The sequence below is a fragment of the Anser brachyrhynchus genome, assembly GCF_964034855.1.
Source record: "Anser brachyrhynchus genome assembly, chromosome: 11".
Taxonomy (NCBI): domain Eukaryota; kingdom Metazoa; phylum Chordata; class Aves; order Anseriformes; family Anatidae; genus Anser; species Anser brachyrhynchus.
Window position 1 is genome coordinate 8,690,426 of NC_137706.1, and position 18,663 is coordinate 8,709,088.

Sequence of the window (18,663 nt, forward strand, 5' to 3'; positions counted from 1 at the left end):
ACGACATCAAGTGCATCCTGACTCGACTGAAGTATGGAATATTATTAAAGTAATGATTCTACTAAATAAATCATATTGATTAGATAATGAATGTCCCATGGGGCTATACAAATACTTATTAAAAAAAATTCCCCCACATATCTTACAGTCTGATTTTGAAAAAGTGTGGACTTTTAAGATTAGGGAAGAAAGTCTCTCCACTTTCCAGGTATCCTTCTTGCTCAAAGACTAACCTCTCTTCAGGGCTAGAAGTTACACTTTCTGCCAGAACTTAACCTGCTGACACAAAGCTTTTAGAAGCAATGAAAGTAATTAAGAATAAAAAATACAGTGTGTGTAAAGCAAGAAGTCAGTCTGCAATACGAAAGATCATTAACGCTCCTGAAATACAGCAGTTAAAATAGCTCAGGTAAGTTTGATTTTTCTGTTTAGCAACATGAAAGGCTACCAGCATTAGATTTCTTGCAGGTTTTGATCTAAGCAATCCACCTGATCATACAAGTGATAAACACGCTCTCCAGTATTAGCACAGTGATTCCAGGAACAAAGCTGGGTGTTAGATACATCACAGTCACAGAGAAATGCTGAGTGCTGGAAATGTCTCCATGACATAGGAGGGGAAAGGAAGAATGAGAAAATAAAATGCAGCTATCACTGATAGACAATTACTTACAAAAAGGCACAGGTATTCTGGTCAATGCTCTTTTCCTTTTTTCCCTAGGAAAAACGTCTGACTTCTACAAAGTGTGTTCATTGTCCACCTTACTTTACACCCACACCTGGATACCAAGTGGTGTCAGCAGCCACTCTTTTGGCAGAGAAGAAATAGCTGCGAGCTTTCAGTCTATCGGGACTATTCTTTAAGGGCACCCAGAGTAAATGATAAGACACACGAAGCACTCCCTTCCTTGAAGCTGAACATACAGATGAGTAGAATGTCAAAGCTCTCTAATCTATTGTCTCCATCTCAGTATTTTCACCCACAGTAGCATAGTTCCAGCAATTTGGCTACTCTTTTGACACCTAGCATGTAAACAATTGTTTATGCATCAGGTCTAGTTTTCCCATATAGGAAAAAAAAATTTGACTTTCTTCTTTCTTCCCCAATTTTCCTGAAACTCTCATTTAATCAATTCCATAAGGATACATGATACAATGACCTGGAGGTGAAAGAGTCTCGTTAATAATATAATCTGTCTGTTTTTGACTAGTTTGAAATGCCTACGCTCTTTTTTCGTAATTGCACTATTACCTTGTCATTGTGCCTTTCTTTCTCCATTTATAAACAGATCCCTTAAAGTGCCTCAGGTGAGGCACCCAACTGGATTCTCACATGTCTTCTTAGCTTAAGGGTATACCTGTGCTTGGCACAGCCAGTGTCAGATGTCTGTTCAGCAGCAGTATCAATAAGCAGACCTCCCACCCTCCCATTCCTAAATGGGGAGAATACAACATCCTGAAATTTCACACTCTTTCAAAACCTGTTTGGGGAGAAAGCAGGCTACATAAGAACAATTAAGTTTTAGAGGTCACTGGTATCTATGGCAACTGTTTGTTTTGCTTTCCTCCTCCAGCTGTCCTTTCTTGTATCCATCAGCATCACACCAGACTTTGAAAAGCCTGAAAATTCTTACTGTGCCACAGTTTCAGTAGCATACCATCAGTATTTCACTTCTTCAGAGGGCTGAAGATGCGCTGATGACTATTTATATTATTTACTACTGAAATGACACACTTTTAGCAAACAGTATGTTGTTGGATAATGCATTTCTTACTTTACTTAATAGGCATTAATGATAAGCAAAGGGATTTGTCCTTAGCTTTATAATGCCTACACTACTTAATAAAATAATAACAAACCCCAAAGCACACTCACAACCACGAAGTTGATTGAAACAGATAAAGAATGGATCAGTTGGGTTAACCATGACACACATACACTGGAAATTCAGTGAATAGGAGCTTTCCAATTTCATCTGAAGTTGCTGTGGGCCATGAGGCTGTATATAATTAGAAGACTTTAAAGTCGTGATACATTTATTATCATGACAGAGAGTATAGGCAGCCTTAGAAATGTATTCGGAGCATCTGCTAGCAAGAACAGATTTTTTTTAAGAGTTATCAGAATAACTACTAGCAATGAGAAATTGCAGGAATTTAGGATACATTAAGTGCCACAACAAAAAAGTCAGTCTATTAAAAAAAGTACTTGATCAAAGTACCTTTTTTAAAAAAAAAGATCTATATAAAACTATCTAATTTGTAGAATTTGATGCCACAAGAAGTCATTCAGTTAAATATTGTAGCCGGGTTCAAAAATAAATGGGCTAGCTAATCATACAGCTTTAGGGTGTTTGCAGTCATGCTTACCAAATTTTGAGGTAATACATTAGATTTCAGGAATGCAATCTAATTCACTGGTGTGAGATCATCAAGTGTAAGTTCAGAAAGGAATGCTACAATTTCTTATCGTCAAATTTATACTTTAGAAATAAGAGATTTCAAGAGAAATAATTTTCTCACTCACTTTTCTGCAGTACTTCAAGAATACTTTACCTGTAACCTTCACAGTCATGATGTATTTTATTTTTATAACATCCCTGTATACTGAGGAGCTGGAATTACCCACATTTTCCATGTAAGAAACAGAAGCACAAACACACTAAATCTATGTATGTCTTATTTTGTGTATTTGAGAGACCTATGATCTTGTTTTAACAGTATTTGGCATTACATAGGACATCATATATTCTGAAGTATAGCTCCCACTGACTTGCTGTTCAACGTGCTCAGCACTGCTGTAAATCAAATCCAGCTTTCAAGTTAGGACTCATAAATTAGTGAGCATGCATAAAAAGTTTAAGAGATTTTGTGTAGCACTGCATAGGAATGTTATGTCACACAAAGGATTCAATCCTGTTCTCAAACTCAGCATTCAACTATCAAAAGTCTACGTTCTTCCTTTCTACCAACCTGATCTGTCTCCTAAGTACCCTCCCACTTTAGCAATACAAGATGCAGTGGTTTTAAAATCAGTTTCCCTAATTATGTATGAGCTCTCTCCTCCTCAGAAGCTGTATGAAAAACTGTGTGTGAAAATTGTATGAAAAGCTGTGCTCTGAGAACTACCTGAAAAGTAGCATCCAAAATCTAACCCCAGCTGTACTATTGATCTAATAAAAAGATATTCTCTCTACCTTCAAAGCCTGGGGGAAATTCCTTTTCAATGCAGGCAGCTCATGAAGGCTTTAATTACAAACTTGAACATACCAAATTAAAATAGTTATCATGGGGACAGCCACAAGTCAGAATAACTTTTTTTTTTTGTCCAGGTTCAAGTCTTTTTTTTTTTTTAACCAAAGAACTAGAATGTTTCAAGTAAAAATGAGCAAAACAATGCATTTTCTTTTACTCTACTACTAGATTCACTGAGTTATTTTGATCGAAATTTTACTCAAGGCATATACTTAGAAAGGAAAATTGCTATTAAAATATAGATACGTTTTAAGAGCTGAAATAAAATCATAGAAATTATTGGGTAATCTTTGTAACAAGAAGTACATGTTGTATGGCAAAATGATGTGAAGGCATGCGTGTTGTCCAGAATCACAAGGGGAAAGGGTATACAGTCAGGCACAGAGAATTGAGAGAAAGTATGGAAAAAAGGAACCTGACTCCATGCTAATCAGGGGAAGAAACCTACAGAAAGGACACAAAAAGGAGAAAAGTTATAGAAACCTAAATTATTAGGATGCTATATAAGCCATCCAGCAATTAAAAGTGTTAGGATTAAAAAGGTCTATGGAAACCAAGAAAAAGTGCAGAGAGTATGGAAGAGATTAACACCGGGGCTCATTTTACCTGTCTAATGGTTTAGATAAAAGAATACGACTAAAGTGATTTTTGCTAATAGGACTAATTCCAAACAGCATATGGATGCACAGAGAACTTCTGAAAGCCGGTGTAAATAGATTGATCTATAAAATGTCACTCAAAAAACAATGCATTTTTACCTTCCACAGATATACAGTAATCCAGATATAGAGAAATACAGAAACATATTTCTTTTTCTGCATGAATATAAAACTTCAAAATTAAAAAGATTTCTGTTTTTCTGTATTTGTCTTAATTTTTGAAGAACTTTTTTGAGAACTTAGCACTTCAGTAGACTTCTGACTATACCACACACACACTACTTTTACTAACTTAAGAATTAAAGAAGTTTATTCCTTTCTTAAGTCAATGTAATTTTCATCCTCTGTAATAAAGAAGGATTAAAGACATTTCAAAAATGTTTTTTAAACCTGATCAGGTCTTGGACTCTGCCGTTGAAGGCTTCCGCTTGTGAGGATTTGCTCTTCACTTCCTGTATTATCTTCAGTGCTGTAGAGTAGTTGTTCCCATCTGGGAAGCTGGAGATTAGGCATCTGAAAATCATGGCAGTTATCCTCAGAAGTCCTGTTGTTAGACCTTCGAACACCTGTTTATTTGCACTTCTTCCTGAAGTAGCATTATGGTCATCTGGAACATTAACCTAAGAAAAAAAAAAAGAAAAACGACAGCTACAATTCAGTAAGAATAACCAAAGTTCATAGAAAAGCACTAAGAAAGTTGCATATGAGTACAGCAAAATTAAGTAGCATATTCTAGCAGTGCTGAAAGACGTTTAAGTATTTCAGGTAAAAGAAAGGGTCTATATTCCTCTAAACAGATACTATCATTTGAAATAATAAATCAATTCAAAATAGCATTTAGCGCATGAGAACTGAAGGAAGCTTTACAGTGGTAGAGTATTTCATCAAATTGGTTTTTGAACAATACACTGAATTTTTGATAAGTCACTAGCAAAAAGATTTTTTTAAAAAATAACTGTGAATAAATGAACTAATGAAATAGTTGATTTTGAGTACTACATTGTGTTGTCACAAAGACATGTCTAGGATACACAGTGTTGAGTAATATACAGAAAAGATAACTCTTTTCTGTGGAAAGAACAGCCTTTACTGTTGCACAGCAATTGCCTGCTTGGCTCTGGAAAAACACAATGTACCATTAACAGGCTACTCAAAATCCCTGCAGAAATAACTATTTTGGAAGCCATAAGTTCTTGTGATAGACCAAATACAACTGCGGTTCTTCAGAGAAGAAGGCAGTACACTTTTTGGCAATAGGAATGATCTTTGCAATGAGATGTAATCCCTGATGGACTTGTAGCAATGACAAGGCATATTGGAGAATGCAATTTTTTTCCAGTCTATGAAGAGATATTCAGTTAGCTTCCAACTGATGACCATGGCACTTGTCAATCACAGATGATAATCACAGATGAAGCACTACACACAACTCTCACTGAAGAGATCTCAGAGGAACAGAACTTATTTTTCCCAAATCACTAATATTAATGTAGAGCCCACTGCTAAAACCAGCAGAGATGTTCAGATGTATAGCATGTAAATCTGAAGACAAATCTATATGCAGGATCCAAACCTGTGAAGAAACCCTTGTGGAATGTTTTTTGTTTGTTTTCCCCCATTTCTGGAATCCGAGATAATTTAGACCAGCTGAAACTCTGCCCTGTTACACGAACAGGGAGAAACCTCCAAACAGTAAGCGTGGTGTGTGGGGAAGCTGGGCAGTTTTACAGAGCATTGGCAGCACAGCTACATCAGTCAAGACACAGGGGGTCCCAGCTACATTCACTGTGCTTACCAGCGCTGGACTCCATGTACCAACAGATTTCCGCAGAGGCAATTTTAGAAGAAAACCTGAGACTTTCCATAACCTGTAATGAGTATCGGCTGAAATTTTATTTTCATTCCAGGTTAAAATCATTTATACCTGCTATATATATGAGTGAGATCACAGGAAATTGTTCCTCCCTGTATAGGTATCAGTAGGGATTTGGTAACACTTGGTGACAAAGAACAACATGCACATTTCTTTATTATTCATTAGCTCTGAGCCTTGTGTTGGTACTTAAAACTCATTGTAGTAGTCTGTTCCTGGTGATAAGCCAAGTGAGAAGTCTTTAGCTGCTTATTCAAGTTCAATAGGAAAAATAACTAAGTTGCTCCACTAACTTCTGCTGAGCAAAATAATTCATTCATGCCTAATGATTCCAATTGCCTGCTGAATAGACGGATTAGGCTTTGTAAGGTATAAATCAATTTAAATGTGGCAACTTTGTACTAGGAACGCGAGATTTTAAAAACATGGCTAACAAATGTTACTCGTTGCTTTTTCACCTATGCTAAAAAAAAGTATTTATAATCTATTTCTTAAAAGATTTAATAATATCTTGCAGTAGACCCTTCCAGTTGCTACAATGAATAATACTGTAAACAGATAAAGTCTGTTTTTTTTACTTCTAGTTGGATGTATGAGAACTCTATGTTCTAAATATAGAAATCATAGACAAGTTCATGCTTTGGTATAGAACTGTTCCTCCTAATTTGGAAAATAAATAGATCTGACACTTAATATAATCCATTACTTGCAGGTCTGTTTTTTCACATTTGATTTTTGGGGAAAAATGTGTATGTTGTGGTTGTATTAATACAAAATGAGAACAAATGCTTTTTTCCTGTGGTGTATGTCAGAGAGGAGATAAAAGGAAATACTGTTTTACAGAAAATAGGAAAAATTGAGCTTCATTCCTACCTTCATTATTTTCCCTTTATATGAACTCAATGAGCAACAAAAGATCAACTCTTTTACTGAAGAAGTAATTAATGGAAGAGTGTGAAAACCTGTCAAGATTTATGTTCAACATTAACTGGGATGCTTAGAAAAGTGATGTATTACTGCATGTTGATTATTATATTGAGCAAGGGGGTAGGAAATCATAAGATGTAATAGTATAATTGTGAAAGCTTTCAAGCTCTGATTTGTGTTTGTTGATTGCGACAGAAGTTAATGATATTCATAGAAACTATTGTTTGGCTTTGGATAAGTAAACGTCAAAACATTCCCCACTTCTATTTAGGAGGTTTAAGAGGTCTAACAGTTTAACTGACACAAATCTATAAGTAACTACATACCTAAAATGACCTGTCAAGCAAATTGGCATAAAGCATGTTTTAATTACAAGGGAAACACAGGAAAAACATAACTAGTGTTCAGTCATCTGACACATTCAACAGCTCAACACTACTTTACCATTTATGATGACCACCCAGGCTGGACATAATCAAGACTCTTACTTGCTTTAAATCAGTTCCTGACATGAAAAGCTCTGATGACCAGATTCTCAGTTCTGGAACAGTCTCCATAAAAGAGTTCAGCCATTCAGCAGAGAATTCCTCTTGTGTAGGGAATCCCTTGCTTGTGCAGAGCTGCTGTAAGCTCTTCAGCTGTGCCCAGCATCTAGGACTTAACCCGGCAAGATGCTGAACAACATGGCCCCAATCCAGTAAAGCACTTAGGCACACATTTAATATAGCTAAAAATGCTACTCCATTCTGACTCATGTCACCACAAGTACTCCTGTATATCAATGTGCCTTTTTTTTTTTTTTTTTTTTTAACTAACAAAAATATACAGTTTCCAGTTAGCAATGTAGAGCTATCACCAAAAACTCATTTATGTTTTTATTTTTCCTGTAGAAAGTATAATCCTTCACGGCCATGAATCCTTTCAAATATTGAGCTGTTAAACCTAAATGGAAAGTTCAAGTTTTTTAAAGCATTCAATTGCTAGTCATCACTGGGCTTGCCTCAAAAACATTCTGGAAAGTGTATGCTTTAAAAATAGTATTTACAGGATGTTGGACTTTCAGTGTAATAGCTAGTGAACAGAAGAAATGGAAACTGCACGGGCACGGGAAGTCTACAGGCTTCAGAAGGTACAGATAAAGCTTTCACTTTTTTTTTTTTCCAGTTGATTTTCTATCAATGATCCTTTGGTATCCATGCTCTCATTGGAAAACAAAAATTTTTGTTCTTCAAGTAGTATTTTCTTTGAGGAGAAATATATTACACCCGTGTAAAGCAAATGAACATTTTGCCACCAATGAAAAATGGTTGTTTTAAATCTGATTCTTTAAAATGGATAGCCCTGAGTTTTAGGAAAAGTGAAGCTGACATTGCATTAGATTTGGAGGCATAAAATAAAAACTATAGTCTCCTTATATTACTTGAAAGTAAGGTTGATACTTGCTGCATTTAAGAATATATTTAAAGCTTTTTCAAAATTTGAATCTTTCTGTATTCAGCAAATATTAGCACACTTGTTTAACAATTCGTTAAAACCTTGCAAGTGTATATTCTCTTTTTTACTCCCAGTATTGGTTGTGGTTTATTTTCCCACTGTATGTAGGAAGATACATGAGAGAGGCAGCACCGTACAGCTCATTAAACTCGGAACACTGCAGGCAGTTAAATGCTTTGGGGGGGGGGTGTTCTTTAATATTCTGGTGTTCAGAGTTTGATCCAATTAAAAGAAGTGCTTTCCATCTGTCCTATTCTTTTTCTTAAAAAAGGAAAACTCAACCTTGACCTGACTTCTTACATTTTCAAGAGAGAGAAATCGGAGTTAGAAATGCAGCACTGTATTTATTTTGACTTAAAATACATATTCCATAGAATTATGAAGATATCCTAGTTCAAGGGCCAACTTTGCCTGAAGAGAACATAAGAGACTTTATGTGCAGGAAAGAGAAGTCCACTGTGGATCAAGGGAAACTTAAGGCTTTAATTACAGTTTTGCTGCAATTCAACCGTAGTGTTTGGCAACAGACTGAGAACAGCTTTAAGCATAGTAAATTTCTTTTATGCAGTATTTCTGGCTTCTCAGGTGGCCAACATTTTCTTAGAAATACCCTCTGTATTTTTTCAGAAGAAGGGCTGGTCATTTGTGCAGTGCTACACTGAGAAAAGGGAAGGTGTCTGGCATCAGAATGAATCTTGTCACTTGTGAAGTGCTGAAGGATTTCATCTCTTGTGTAATTAAGCACAGAGCCTGTGCTCTGGCTCGCTCTGTGGAGAGCGAGCAGTGTTGTGACTGGCCCAGCACAATACACGCACCTTTCACTAAGTATATTTGAAATCTAATACCTGGAATCCTCTTGGAAAGATTTGTTGAAGAACAATGAGCTGGCACCTACTTAGAGGAGAATGCACAGGTTGCATTCCTGTTTTCTTTGTTTGTGCCAAGGACCTTTGGATTATCTTTTTGAAGTGTTCATCAACAGTCCTATGGCTTGTTGAGTTTAACAGCGTCATTTGAATTATTTAAAGTACGTACATAACTTTTCAATTAACAAACTGCTTGGCTCATGAAAATACATACACACAATTTATAAGTAGAAAACCAAGACTAAATATCTTATGATGAGCAGGTCACTATGAATTAAAAATGAGTTTTCAAATAAAATATTTAATGACATTTCAAATTAAATGAAACACTGGAAAATTAAAACTTTCACAGCTAAAGAGTTCTGCTATTTAAACATGTCAGTAAATACATATTCAGCAACATATTGAACTGACTTAGGTTTTTCAGTATTGAAACACAGAAGAACTGGACACACACAGACAACTTGTAACATTCTGTACTTCAAATACTGCTACAGGGTGAATTAGAGAAGAAAGCCCCAGAAGGGGTTAAAGCTGGAACACTGTCCACTCACTGGAGTTCCTGGTATGTATGCTTCTGTAGAATTTATTAGGAGAAGCAAATATATCTGTTTGTATAAAAGTATAGTACATACAGCTTACCAAATACATACAACAAAAGAATCTTATTGTTTTAATTTCAGGTTTTATTCTCATGCATCCCCTGGAGCCCTTACACTCCAGGTACTTTAATATGTTTGTGAAACACACGTAAAAAACAGTCTAAATTAAAGTGCTTACGTACCGTCAACTGGTGCATCAATAGGTCCATTAGAAAAATGATCTTATTACTGAAAAGAATATAGGTGCAGTTTTCTGTGCAATTACTACAGGCGAGGCCGTAAGCATTTACTGTATTGCAAAGTGACCTAAAAGATCAGAAGTAGAGAAAAAAAAGAATATCAATGTTACTCTTTTCTTTGGTCAATTAAGAGCAAATAACTGGAAGACCACCACAAAACTTCCTTTTTAGTAATTCACAGTAATTCACTTAAACTTGGATTCCACACAAAAGTAAAAAAATTTACATGAATTAAGGGGAAAAAATGAAGCTTCAATATACTAAAGCCATACTAGGCAGGACTCTTCCACATTCATGGTTTATATCTAAATAACATGCCTTGGAATACGTAAATTTGAAAAGCCTGAACTCTTCTTGTGATATGTGCTAATTAAATTTATTTTCATAAGTATAGATATGCATATGCATTCTCATTAAACGCATGCAGGCATTCAGAGTAGAAACCTAGCAAATAATGGGCATACTAGAAAGACATAACTAAACTTAGGAAATCAGTTGATATTCTGCATAATTTGGATGTGTAACATTCTTTTTTTGTGGTTTATGATTGTGCCACACACAAGTAGTCTGTGTATGAGGTCCCTCTCCTAGCACAACCTTCTGGAAAAACACCTGAACGAAGGAATTCACAGTATTCTGAGACAAGCTACTCTGCAGCACCCATAAATAAACGTAAGGAGTGGGGAGGATCGAGTAACTTGTACTGAGTAAGCAAAACTGAGCAGGTGAAGTTCCTGTCCAAAAGCTTCTACTGACATACTATGAACTGCACAAACTTGAAGCGTTGGTGTGCACCTTCAATAGCATCACTTGACCTACACTTGTAGCTGATGGAAGAGGTAACAGGTTTACAATGGTCTGAACTGGAAGTCACGAACAAGCCACCAACAGCTCCAGGTGTACAAACCATGCTCAGTTATTCTCTGCACCACTTGCACTTACTTACATCTGCTCAAACTGAAGTGCTCTATGAACAGGATTGGTAGGAAAGCTGGGACCAGTCCTATAAATGTACTCCTAGAGAAGATAAATCTGACCAAGCATAACACCATTCCAGAATAAACACAAAATCCATTTCTTGAACTTTGCTTACCACAAAAGCTATCACTATTACACTATTATTATACAAATACACACACACTACACAAATGCATCATAAATATAGACAATAATAAATACAGAGAGTTAGCAATTCAAGTCATTTGTCTAAAGTAAACTGAAAGGAAAAGAACTTTTTTTTCCTGAACACGTTGGAAAAAGTTCAAATAAGCTCCACAGAAGAAAAATTGTGAGCACTGCCAAAAGGTCTTACAAAAGTGGGACTACAACAACTGACAGGTGGCTGTACAGAATTGATCAAAGCTGCTATCTAACATTACAGCTGTGGACTATTGGAACTTATTTCTTAAGATAGAGTCGAGTGTGATGCTTTATTTTTGCCTGAAACTTTTCCTTTCATTAAAACAAGGAGGTTATTTACATAACAATTGAGGATGGCTGCTTTAGTGACTGTGGTGTTCATTGGTGTGGCGCCTGATTACACAGTGTGGGTCCCCAGAGCTGAAATGGAAACACCTCACATAAAATATATTGCATTTCACAAACCAAGAAAAGCTGCAAATGCTTAGAGGACAAAAAATTCAGAGTAAATATTTTTCATGTGTATTTCTGAAATGTCTTTTCTTCAACTTAAGAAATAATTTTGAATTTACAAAGGAAGCATTACTTTTGTTTTGATCTGTAAAAATGTAAGGAACGTTTATACCTTTCCTTTCTTATAATTCTGAGTATCACCATATTACCAGTTATATCCATTTTACTGTACTGGGAATTAATTTTACTGTTCCGCCTAATTAAATCAGTTTCAATCTGCCGTTCACATGACTTGAGCACAATACTAAATCATTATTTATTGATAAAAGGCAGGTTCATTTTTGCCTATTTCACCTGATTTTTTACCCTGCAATGATAACACCCATAAAAATTCAATTAGCATGCTTCATATGCAATTTTTTAAACCTCCCTTGCAACAAGACTCTCTTTTCCTATCCTAACGACATATTTATTTCACTTTTCTCAATAATATGTTAAAAAAAAATCATTAGGCACCTCCTTTAACTTTTTATAGCAGATGATTCCCCTGGTTGGGTGGTTGTTTGCCTGGTGAGAAAGATGGAACTGCACCAGTAATTTCTATTTTCAGCTGAAAAGAAAATCAGCACCTTTCGCTTTATGAGCTATTCTGAAATAAAGATGAATTCTATTTAAATATAAACATTAAAGAGTCAAATATAAACTTGGTAGGTTAACTCATTTTCACAGCACTGCAGTCTGTGAGTTGATTTAGTTAACTCCCTGCAATGTTTTTTTGCTATATGGGGATTTTCATAATTGCAAAGAGGACCATTTATTTTGCATTTGAAAACACAAACTTCCCACTTATACACAGAACAAATTCAACTGTAATAATGCATCATGCTTTTCTATTTCCCAAATGAACCTTATGTCAGAAAAGGTATTTGAATTTTCAGAGACTCAAGTAATGGTTTTGAAAAGGTGCTGTAAGCAAATTGATGTCAAATTAATTTTTCACAACAATAAAGAGGGTTCTTTTAATTGATAACGTAAGCTTGCTAACTACAATTCACCTAAACACATTCTGATCACAGCACGTTCTGAGCTATGATTCAGTTCCACACTTTTTTCTAGATTCCAAATTGGAAGTGTCAGCACAGAAGCAGTCCCCAGGTGGTTTGCAGCGTTAAATGGCAGATTACCGAGAGCACAACTAATTTCTTTACTTTAATCTTATTAAGGGCACAACAGCTGTCAACTGTCACCATTTCTGCACAAGGCCTCTGAGACAAGTGCTGAATGCTGTGAATGTCAAGCAAGAACTTTATTTAACTACCAGTTAAACTCTCTGGGATGGAAAACTGAAAGCAATCTTTTTTTCCTTCTTTCTCTCCTGTCTGAAGCGAATTGCTCATAAGTACAAATCCCGTATCTCAAGAGATACAAAATTATTTGAAATAGTAAAGGGGGAGCCTCACACATAAAGCAGCTGTTTATTGATTACTGATGTTGCTCTAAACTTCGTATCACACCCGCAAATCAGCTTTACAGCTATGTTAGACAGCATGCACACTTGAACCACATAAGTCTACCCTCCGATGTAAGGTTTTCCTCTAGAGTAAATCCAATTATACAAGCACTCCTGATGGTAAACAAACTTTGATCCAATAGAGAAATCTGTCTTAAAACTAGACGAAAACATTCCTCTGTGTGTTATTTTCATATTACATGAATACAAAGGAATAGTAAAAGGTGCCACTTTAATCAACATCTTCAAGCTAGATCTGAGCAGTTTATATGTACATATATGATTTTCTTTGATGCTAGTACATCTTCAATGCCAAATTTACCTTATATGAACAAGTTGACAATTCTTTTATTCAAAATAAAAGCTCAAGATCTCAAAAAAAAAAAGCTTAATTTTGCAATGAAATAATACAAAACTAAAAGTTATCAAATTTAGGATGTGTCAATTCTGTTGTAAATGGCTGATTCTTAACCACTTTGAACATTATGCAGCACTCTGGTGTGGAAAAAAGTGAGCAGTGTTGGTATTTAAAAGCTGTATTGAGAAGTGGGAGGTGAGCTGTTACTGAAAAACAGCAGGCACAATGGAATAGTAGTGGAATAGCTAAAAAAAAAAACCCAAGGTAAGAATATGAGTTGAAACAAAAGTAAAGAAAAAATGATTTGAATGTAAAAAGCCTTGTACTTCACTCTTGGGACCTATGTATTCAGGAATCCTCAAAAGAATTAGAGGCTCATAATCAATTAGTATTTTGTCTGTATTTTGCATTATTTACAGATGCCTGATTAGAAATGTGCACCAGCTGCAAAGTCTCATCACAAATAATAGATAAGACAAAACTCAGCACCAATTCTCCTTCAAGATGCTTCCAAAAGTGGATCATAGATTCATCCTGAAATGTTACTCTACTTATGAAAAAAAAACGTTGCATGACAAGCAATAATTAATTTCCACCAGTGTCTGCAAGTGTGACAGAATCTGAAAGCATTCCACAGAAGTTCCCCTGTCCCTGGCTTATCAGTTATTTCATTGTAGGATTTGGCTCCAGCCAAAAGCTTCCTAACAGTTCACAAAGCTACTTTGAACAATAAAACTCGTTTCTGTATTGCATGGTAAGGCAATATTGCTTTGTTCTTGAGCTCTGTGAGCTTGAAATCCAGCTCTGAGACTGACAGAAAGAGTTCAGCCTGGAAAAAGACAGAAGCTACAGGTCTCAGATGTTGTTCTTGCAAAGATGTCATTCTCTTTTGAGTACCTTTATGTCCTTACACCTCTAACTGCTAGTCATCAGTGAATGTTTCTCTAGAGGGAATAACCTTACAAGAAGAAAGCTTCTTTTCCACTTTAGGTCAAAAAAAAGAAGTGAACAATCCTATAGAACTGCTTGAATAGTAACAGCACAAGTTACTTCCTTTAATGCATGCTTATAAAGTAAAAATTACAAAGAATGAGCTAGAAACAGTTCTCAGCTCAATATCACTTTTACTGGAAAAAAAACAAACAAGTTTGTATCAATCCTATCCATAATATTATATAGGCACTATTTTCTACTTTTCAAACACCTAATTATGGTTCTACCTGTGTCACCATGACAGTATTTGCCTTAAGTGAATGATATGACAAGCTGCATGCAAAGAGAACATACATCATAATAAAGACAGTTTCTGTTATGTCTTAACTTGTAACAGAAGTCCTCCTTTGTTCAGTACAACTACTGCTAATTTGTATTTAAAGGTGCTGGTTACCCAAGGAACTCAAAGTACTTTTACAAATGCGAAATAAACAAATCTTACAAGCCTCATTTGTTTGCAGATTTGTTACAGTTTTCAAGGACAGTAATGTAGCATGGCACAAAGGGGATAAATGAGTTGCTCACAGCAAATATGCAAGCAACACGGGAGACAAGAATCATGTTCTGGTCTTGATCTTAAATCATGAAATTGTTTTGCTATGCAACTCCCATTTGCTTTTCAGTACATGCGTAAGAAAGATGTCAAAAGTCTGAAACTCCTTGAAATTTGGTTGTATATTGCCTTTTTTTCTGTGGAGAACTGAGCAAATTCAGGAAAATTACAAAATGCTAGTTTAAGAAATAAGACAGCTAGACACTAATTTGTATGTTAACACCAATAATAAAACCTACTACAATCCATTGCTTTCTCTTATTTTTTCAGTGTTTTTTTTGAAGGGAAAAAAGCTGTCCCAATACCACATGTATCATCTGTCTTATAAATGTCACATCTTTTCACAGCATTTGCTGTCCTGCTGGTCTAACCACCAATCTGGACAGTAGTACAAAACAGCAGGCATGTTGTTAAATCTTTGATAATAAAGCTTTATCTTGTAGACATGGGATTAAAGTTCTGAGCTGCACCATACTGCCAGGATTTTGGAGAAAGAGAGATGTAGATAATAGCCCATGTAATCTCCTCACCTACTTGTAAATAGCTTAACCTCATCACAAAACAACAGGCATTCCCAATTTAAGATGAGTACACATGACTAAATATTGCATGAGCACACAAACAGTTTTCAGAACAGCGGTGCCCTTTTGCAAAGCATAGCTGGCTAAGGGAAGCCAGGAAGGCAATTAATGAAAGGTGTTAATTTAACTTGTTTCGCCTTTAAGCAGAGAAAACTTGTGCTTCTTTAGATTCTAAGTTTAAGAAGTCAGGATGTAAATTATTTTAACACAAAGGAGAGAAAAATGTCAAACTCATATCAAAAAATAAATAGGCAATACAAATTTTCTTCATTTAAAGAAGTCTACAGAGTCTGATTAGTCTCTGTTTTTGAAACTCCTTCAAACATTCGGTACTGAAAGAAACACATTTGAAGAATCTGTCAAATACTCTCAGTGAAATTACTTTCCATACTAATAAGCATTAACACGCTTTCTCCAAAACAGCCACATTTGGACCCGTTTCAAACTGTTCCCAAGAAGTCACAGCCTCTGGAACTACGGCTTGCTCTTGGCAGTTGAGTTGCAGATTCTGCACAAAATACACTCTTCTATATGGTAAAGAGCACCACGGAAATCAACCACAGAGGGTCTGCATTGCATGCAGCAACACCAAGTTCACTGCAATACCTCTAGCATGCATTTTATTTTCCAACCAAGTTTTTAATACCAAAGAAAAGGTTACGCTAAAATACTTTCTCCTTAGAAAAAGCTAAATAAACATGCACTGCATTAGAAATTTTCAAAAAAGGATCTGGACGGAAAAGCGAGAAAAAAAACAGTATTCCTGAAATCAAACATGAGCTAAAAATTTACTGCCTAAAAAACCTGCATTTAGATCAAGATTCTGTGTTAAATTATGTGCAACCTGTATATCCTCCAAACATACTTCTACATCTACAATAGTTTCAGATGCCTATATAGCTCACTATTTGGTTCTATTTTCACAAATACCATGAAACCAAAAAGAAATACAAATCATACCACCCAAATAAAATGAATAGTAAGGACTTATGATACATGTGTCTATTGAGAAAAGCGTGTAACTTTTTCTTCTTTAAGAGTTAAACATTTGTTCAATGTCCAAACTAAAGGCCAACTGACAATATTGTTGGTTGAACGCTTTGTTATTTCTTAAGAAAAAAGCATTTGCAATCAGAATACATTATGAGAGAGTAATATTTCATTATATCAAAATATTTAAATTAAGCTCAATGTATCAGCTGCTGACAGACCGTCTTAAAAGGCCACTGTCTAGTTGAAATTCTGTTGCCTTAACAGACTTTATTTTTACTACATTTTTCATCTTTACATGAAAAATGCGATTTATTTATACCCATATAAAGGAATAGCTAAGGAAGTACACATATCCACATTTTCCAAAGATGAAAAGTATCAATGTACAGAGGATTCACACGAAGCGTATGAATTCCATTTTGTGATTTCTAGCAGCAAACAACACAGTTGTTTTTTCAAGGAAGTCTTTCAAAATTTCTATAGTGTAGTATGGTTATAATCAATAATCTCTTTATGAATTCATCCAAATGTTCTCAATTGTCTATAGTGATTCCTATATGGAGTATTTTTACTGCTACTTTGCAGCACATGATCTTGAGAAGTGGCAATGATAAAATAGAATAGGAGGAGTCTAACAAATACGAGTGGCAATCATACGGAAGATAATGAGGGAGAAAGTCTATCAGCAATAATTAGACCTACAAATGCATGAAGCGCAAACTGCATGATAACTAGGAAAAGGTTTTCTTAAGAAGTTTAAGTGACCTGAAATTCTATTATTACGTTTGAAAACTTCTATTCTCTTATCATTTAGATGTGTTTTCATCCTCAGATTAGAACAGCGTAAGAGGATGAATAGCAACATTTATTTGTATTTAATAGTAAGCTCTACAGTATACATTAGGTACAATCTCTGACTTAGGGAATTGTATTGACTTTGATTTTGGCAACTGTTTCATAGGGGAAAAATGCCACGTGGAAAAAGTGTGATGAATGCTGAAAATGTACTGCACTGGACATAAGCCCTAATGTTAAGTCTGTTAGTTTAAATCTAATTGTACACCTATACTTCTCCAACATGCCTGTTAACAGTCAGGGAAACAGCTAAAGTTTGATACTGGCTTCCATCACAAAAACTGTACGCTGAAAAATTAAAAATCTGCTACTTTTATTTGTATGGGTCAAAGATGCAACAGGCAAATTCTTAGTTTCATTTATATAAAATCTGAATAAAATCTGTCATATGCCTACCTATTTCATTTACACCTCTGCCTACAGAAAAACTCAAACTTTCAAACTAATGTCCTCAGCAGTATTCACCCCAACCCATCTTTACTGGCATGGGCTCAGTGACCTGGCTGGTGGGTGGACTACACACTCCTGCCCTTGGCAGTAATGGGACTGTCCTAATGGTGCCTTGCCAAATGCTTCACAGACAGAAAATGGCACATGGCTGCAAGCAGGTTTTGCAGCTGCAGAGCCAAGAGCTGGAAGCTCTCTCTGAGCAGCAATGCAACATGTGAAGATGATCATAAAAGTGGAACCTGGCTCCTTGCAGGTCTCTGTGCTCTTTGCACTTTGCCTACAGAAAGAGGGCTCCCACGAGTGTTCTGAGGAAGCTGCTGCTTACTGCTCAATGACTGTGTATGTTCTCTTAAAACAACTTTGCTTCAGAGTCATTTGGGACATTTGTATTGATTCAACAAATATAATTTTCATATTTTTCAGAATATTAGCATTTAAACTTGAATAAACAGCAGATTTTTTTTTGTTTCAGGCAATGTAAAGTTTCTGTTAAATTTTCAGAGTGCTTTAGTCATTCATGCTAACAAGCAAGGCATGAAATTGGAAGGATGCAGTCTGAAAACACAGCTTAAGCTTACACCCAATAGCAACTGAAACTTTGAAAATGTTTTCCAATAATTCATAGAAAGGCAGGCTTTGTATCTGAGTCATGAATGGAGCAAAGCAAAGGTGCTTCACAGCCTTAAGGACAGCAGGAAATGGAATATAACAGCATTAGTTCTACTGCTTTGCTTCTTCAGGAAACAACGGTAAACCTACTTCACATGTTGCACTTGTTTTTAAATAATATCAGTAAGTAACTTATAGCTATTTTTTTAACATGCTCTCATGGCAGGAATGAATGAAACCATATCAACTGCAT

The 18,663-nt window shown here is 35.6% G+C and overlaps 1 protein-coding gene across 9 annotated transcripts in view; it reads right to left on the reverse strand.

Moving 5' to 3' along the window:
• Nucleotides 1–18,663, reverse strand: part of SCAPER (S-phase cyclin A associated protein in the ER) — a 242,691-nt gene that overhangs the window by 34,896 nt on the left and 189,132 nt on the right. For all 9 annotated transcript variants that reach the window (XM_080551341.1, XM_080551342.1, XM_080551340.1 and 6 more), the window contains 2 exons: nucleotides 9,859–9,982; nucleotides 4,305–4,534 (listed from right to left, as the gene is read on the reverse strand). In XM_080551341.1, the coding sequence (XP_080407467.1) occupies nucleotides 4,305–4,534; nucleotides 9,859–9,982 (354 nt within the window). The remainder of the gene's footprint in view (nucleotides 1–4,304; nucleotides 4,535–9,858; nucleotides 9,983–18,663) is intronic.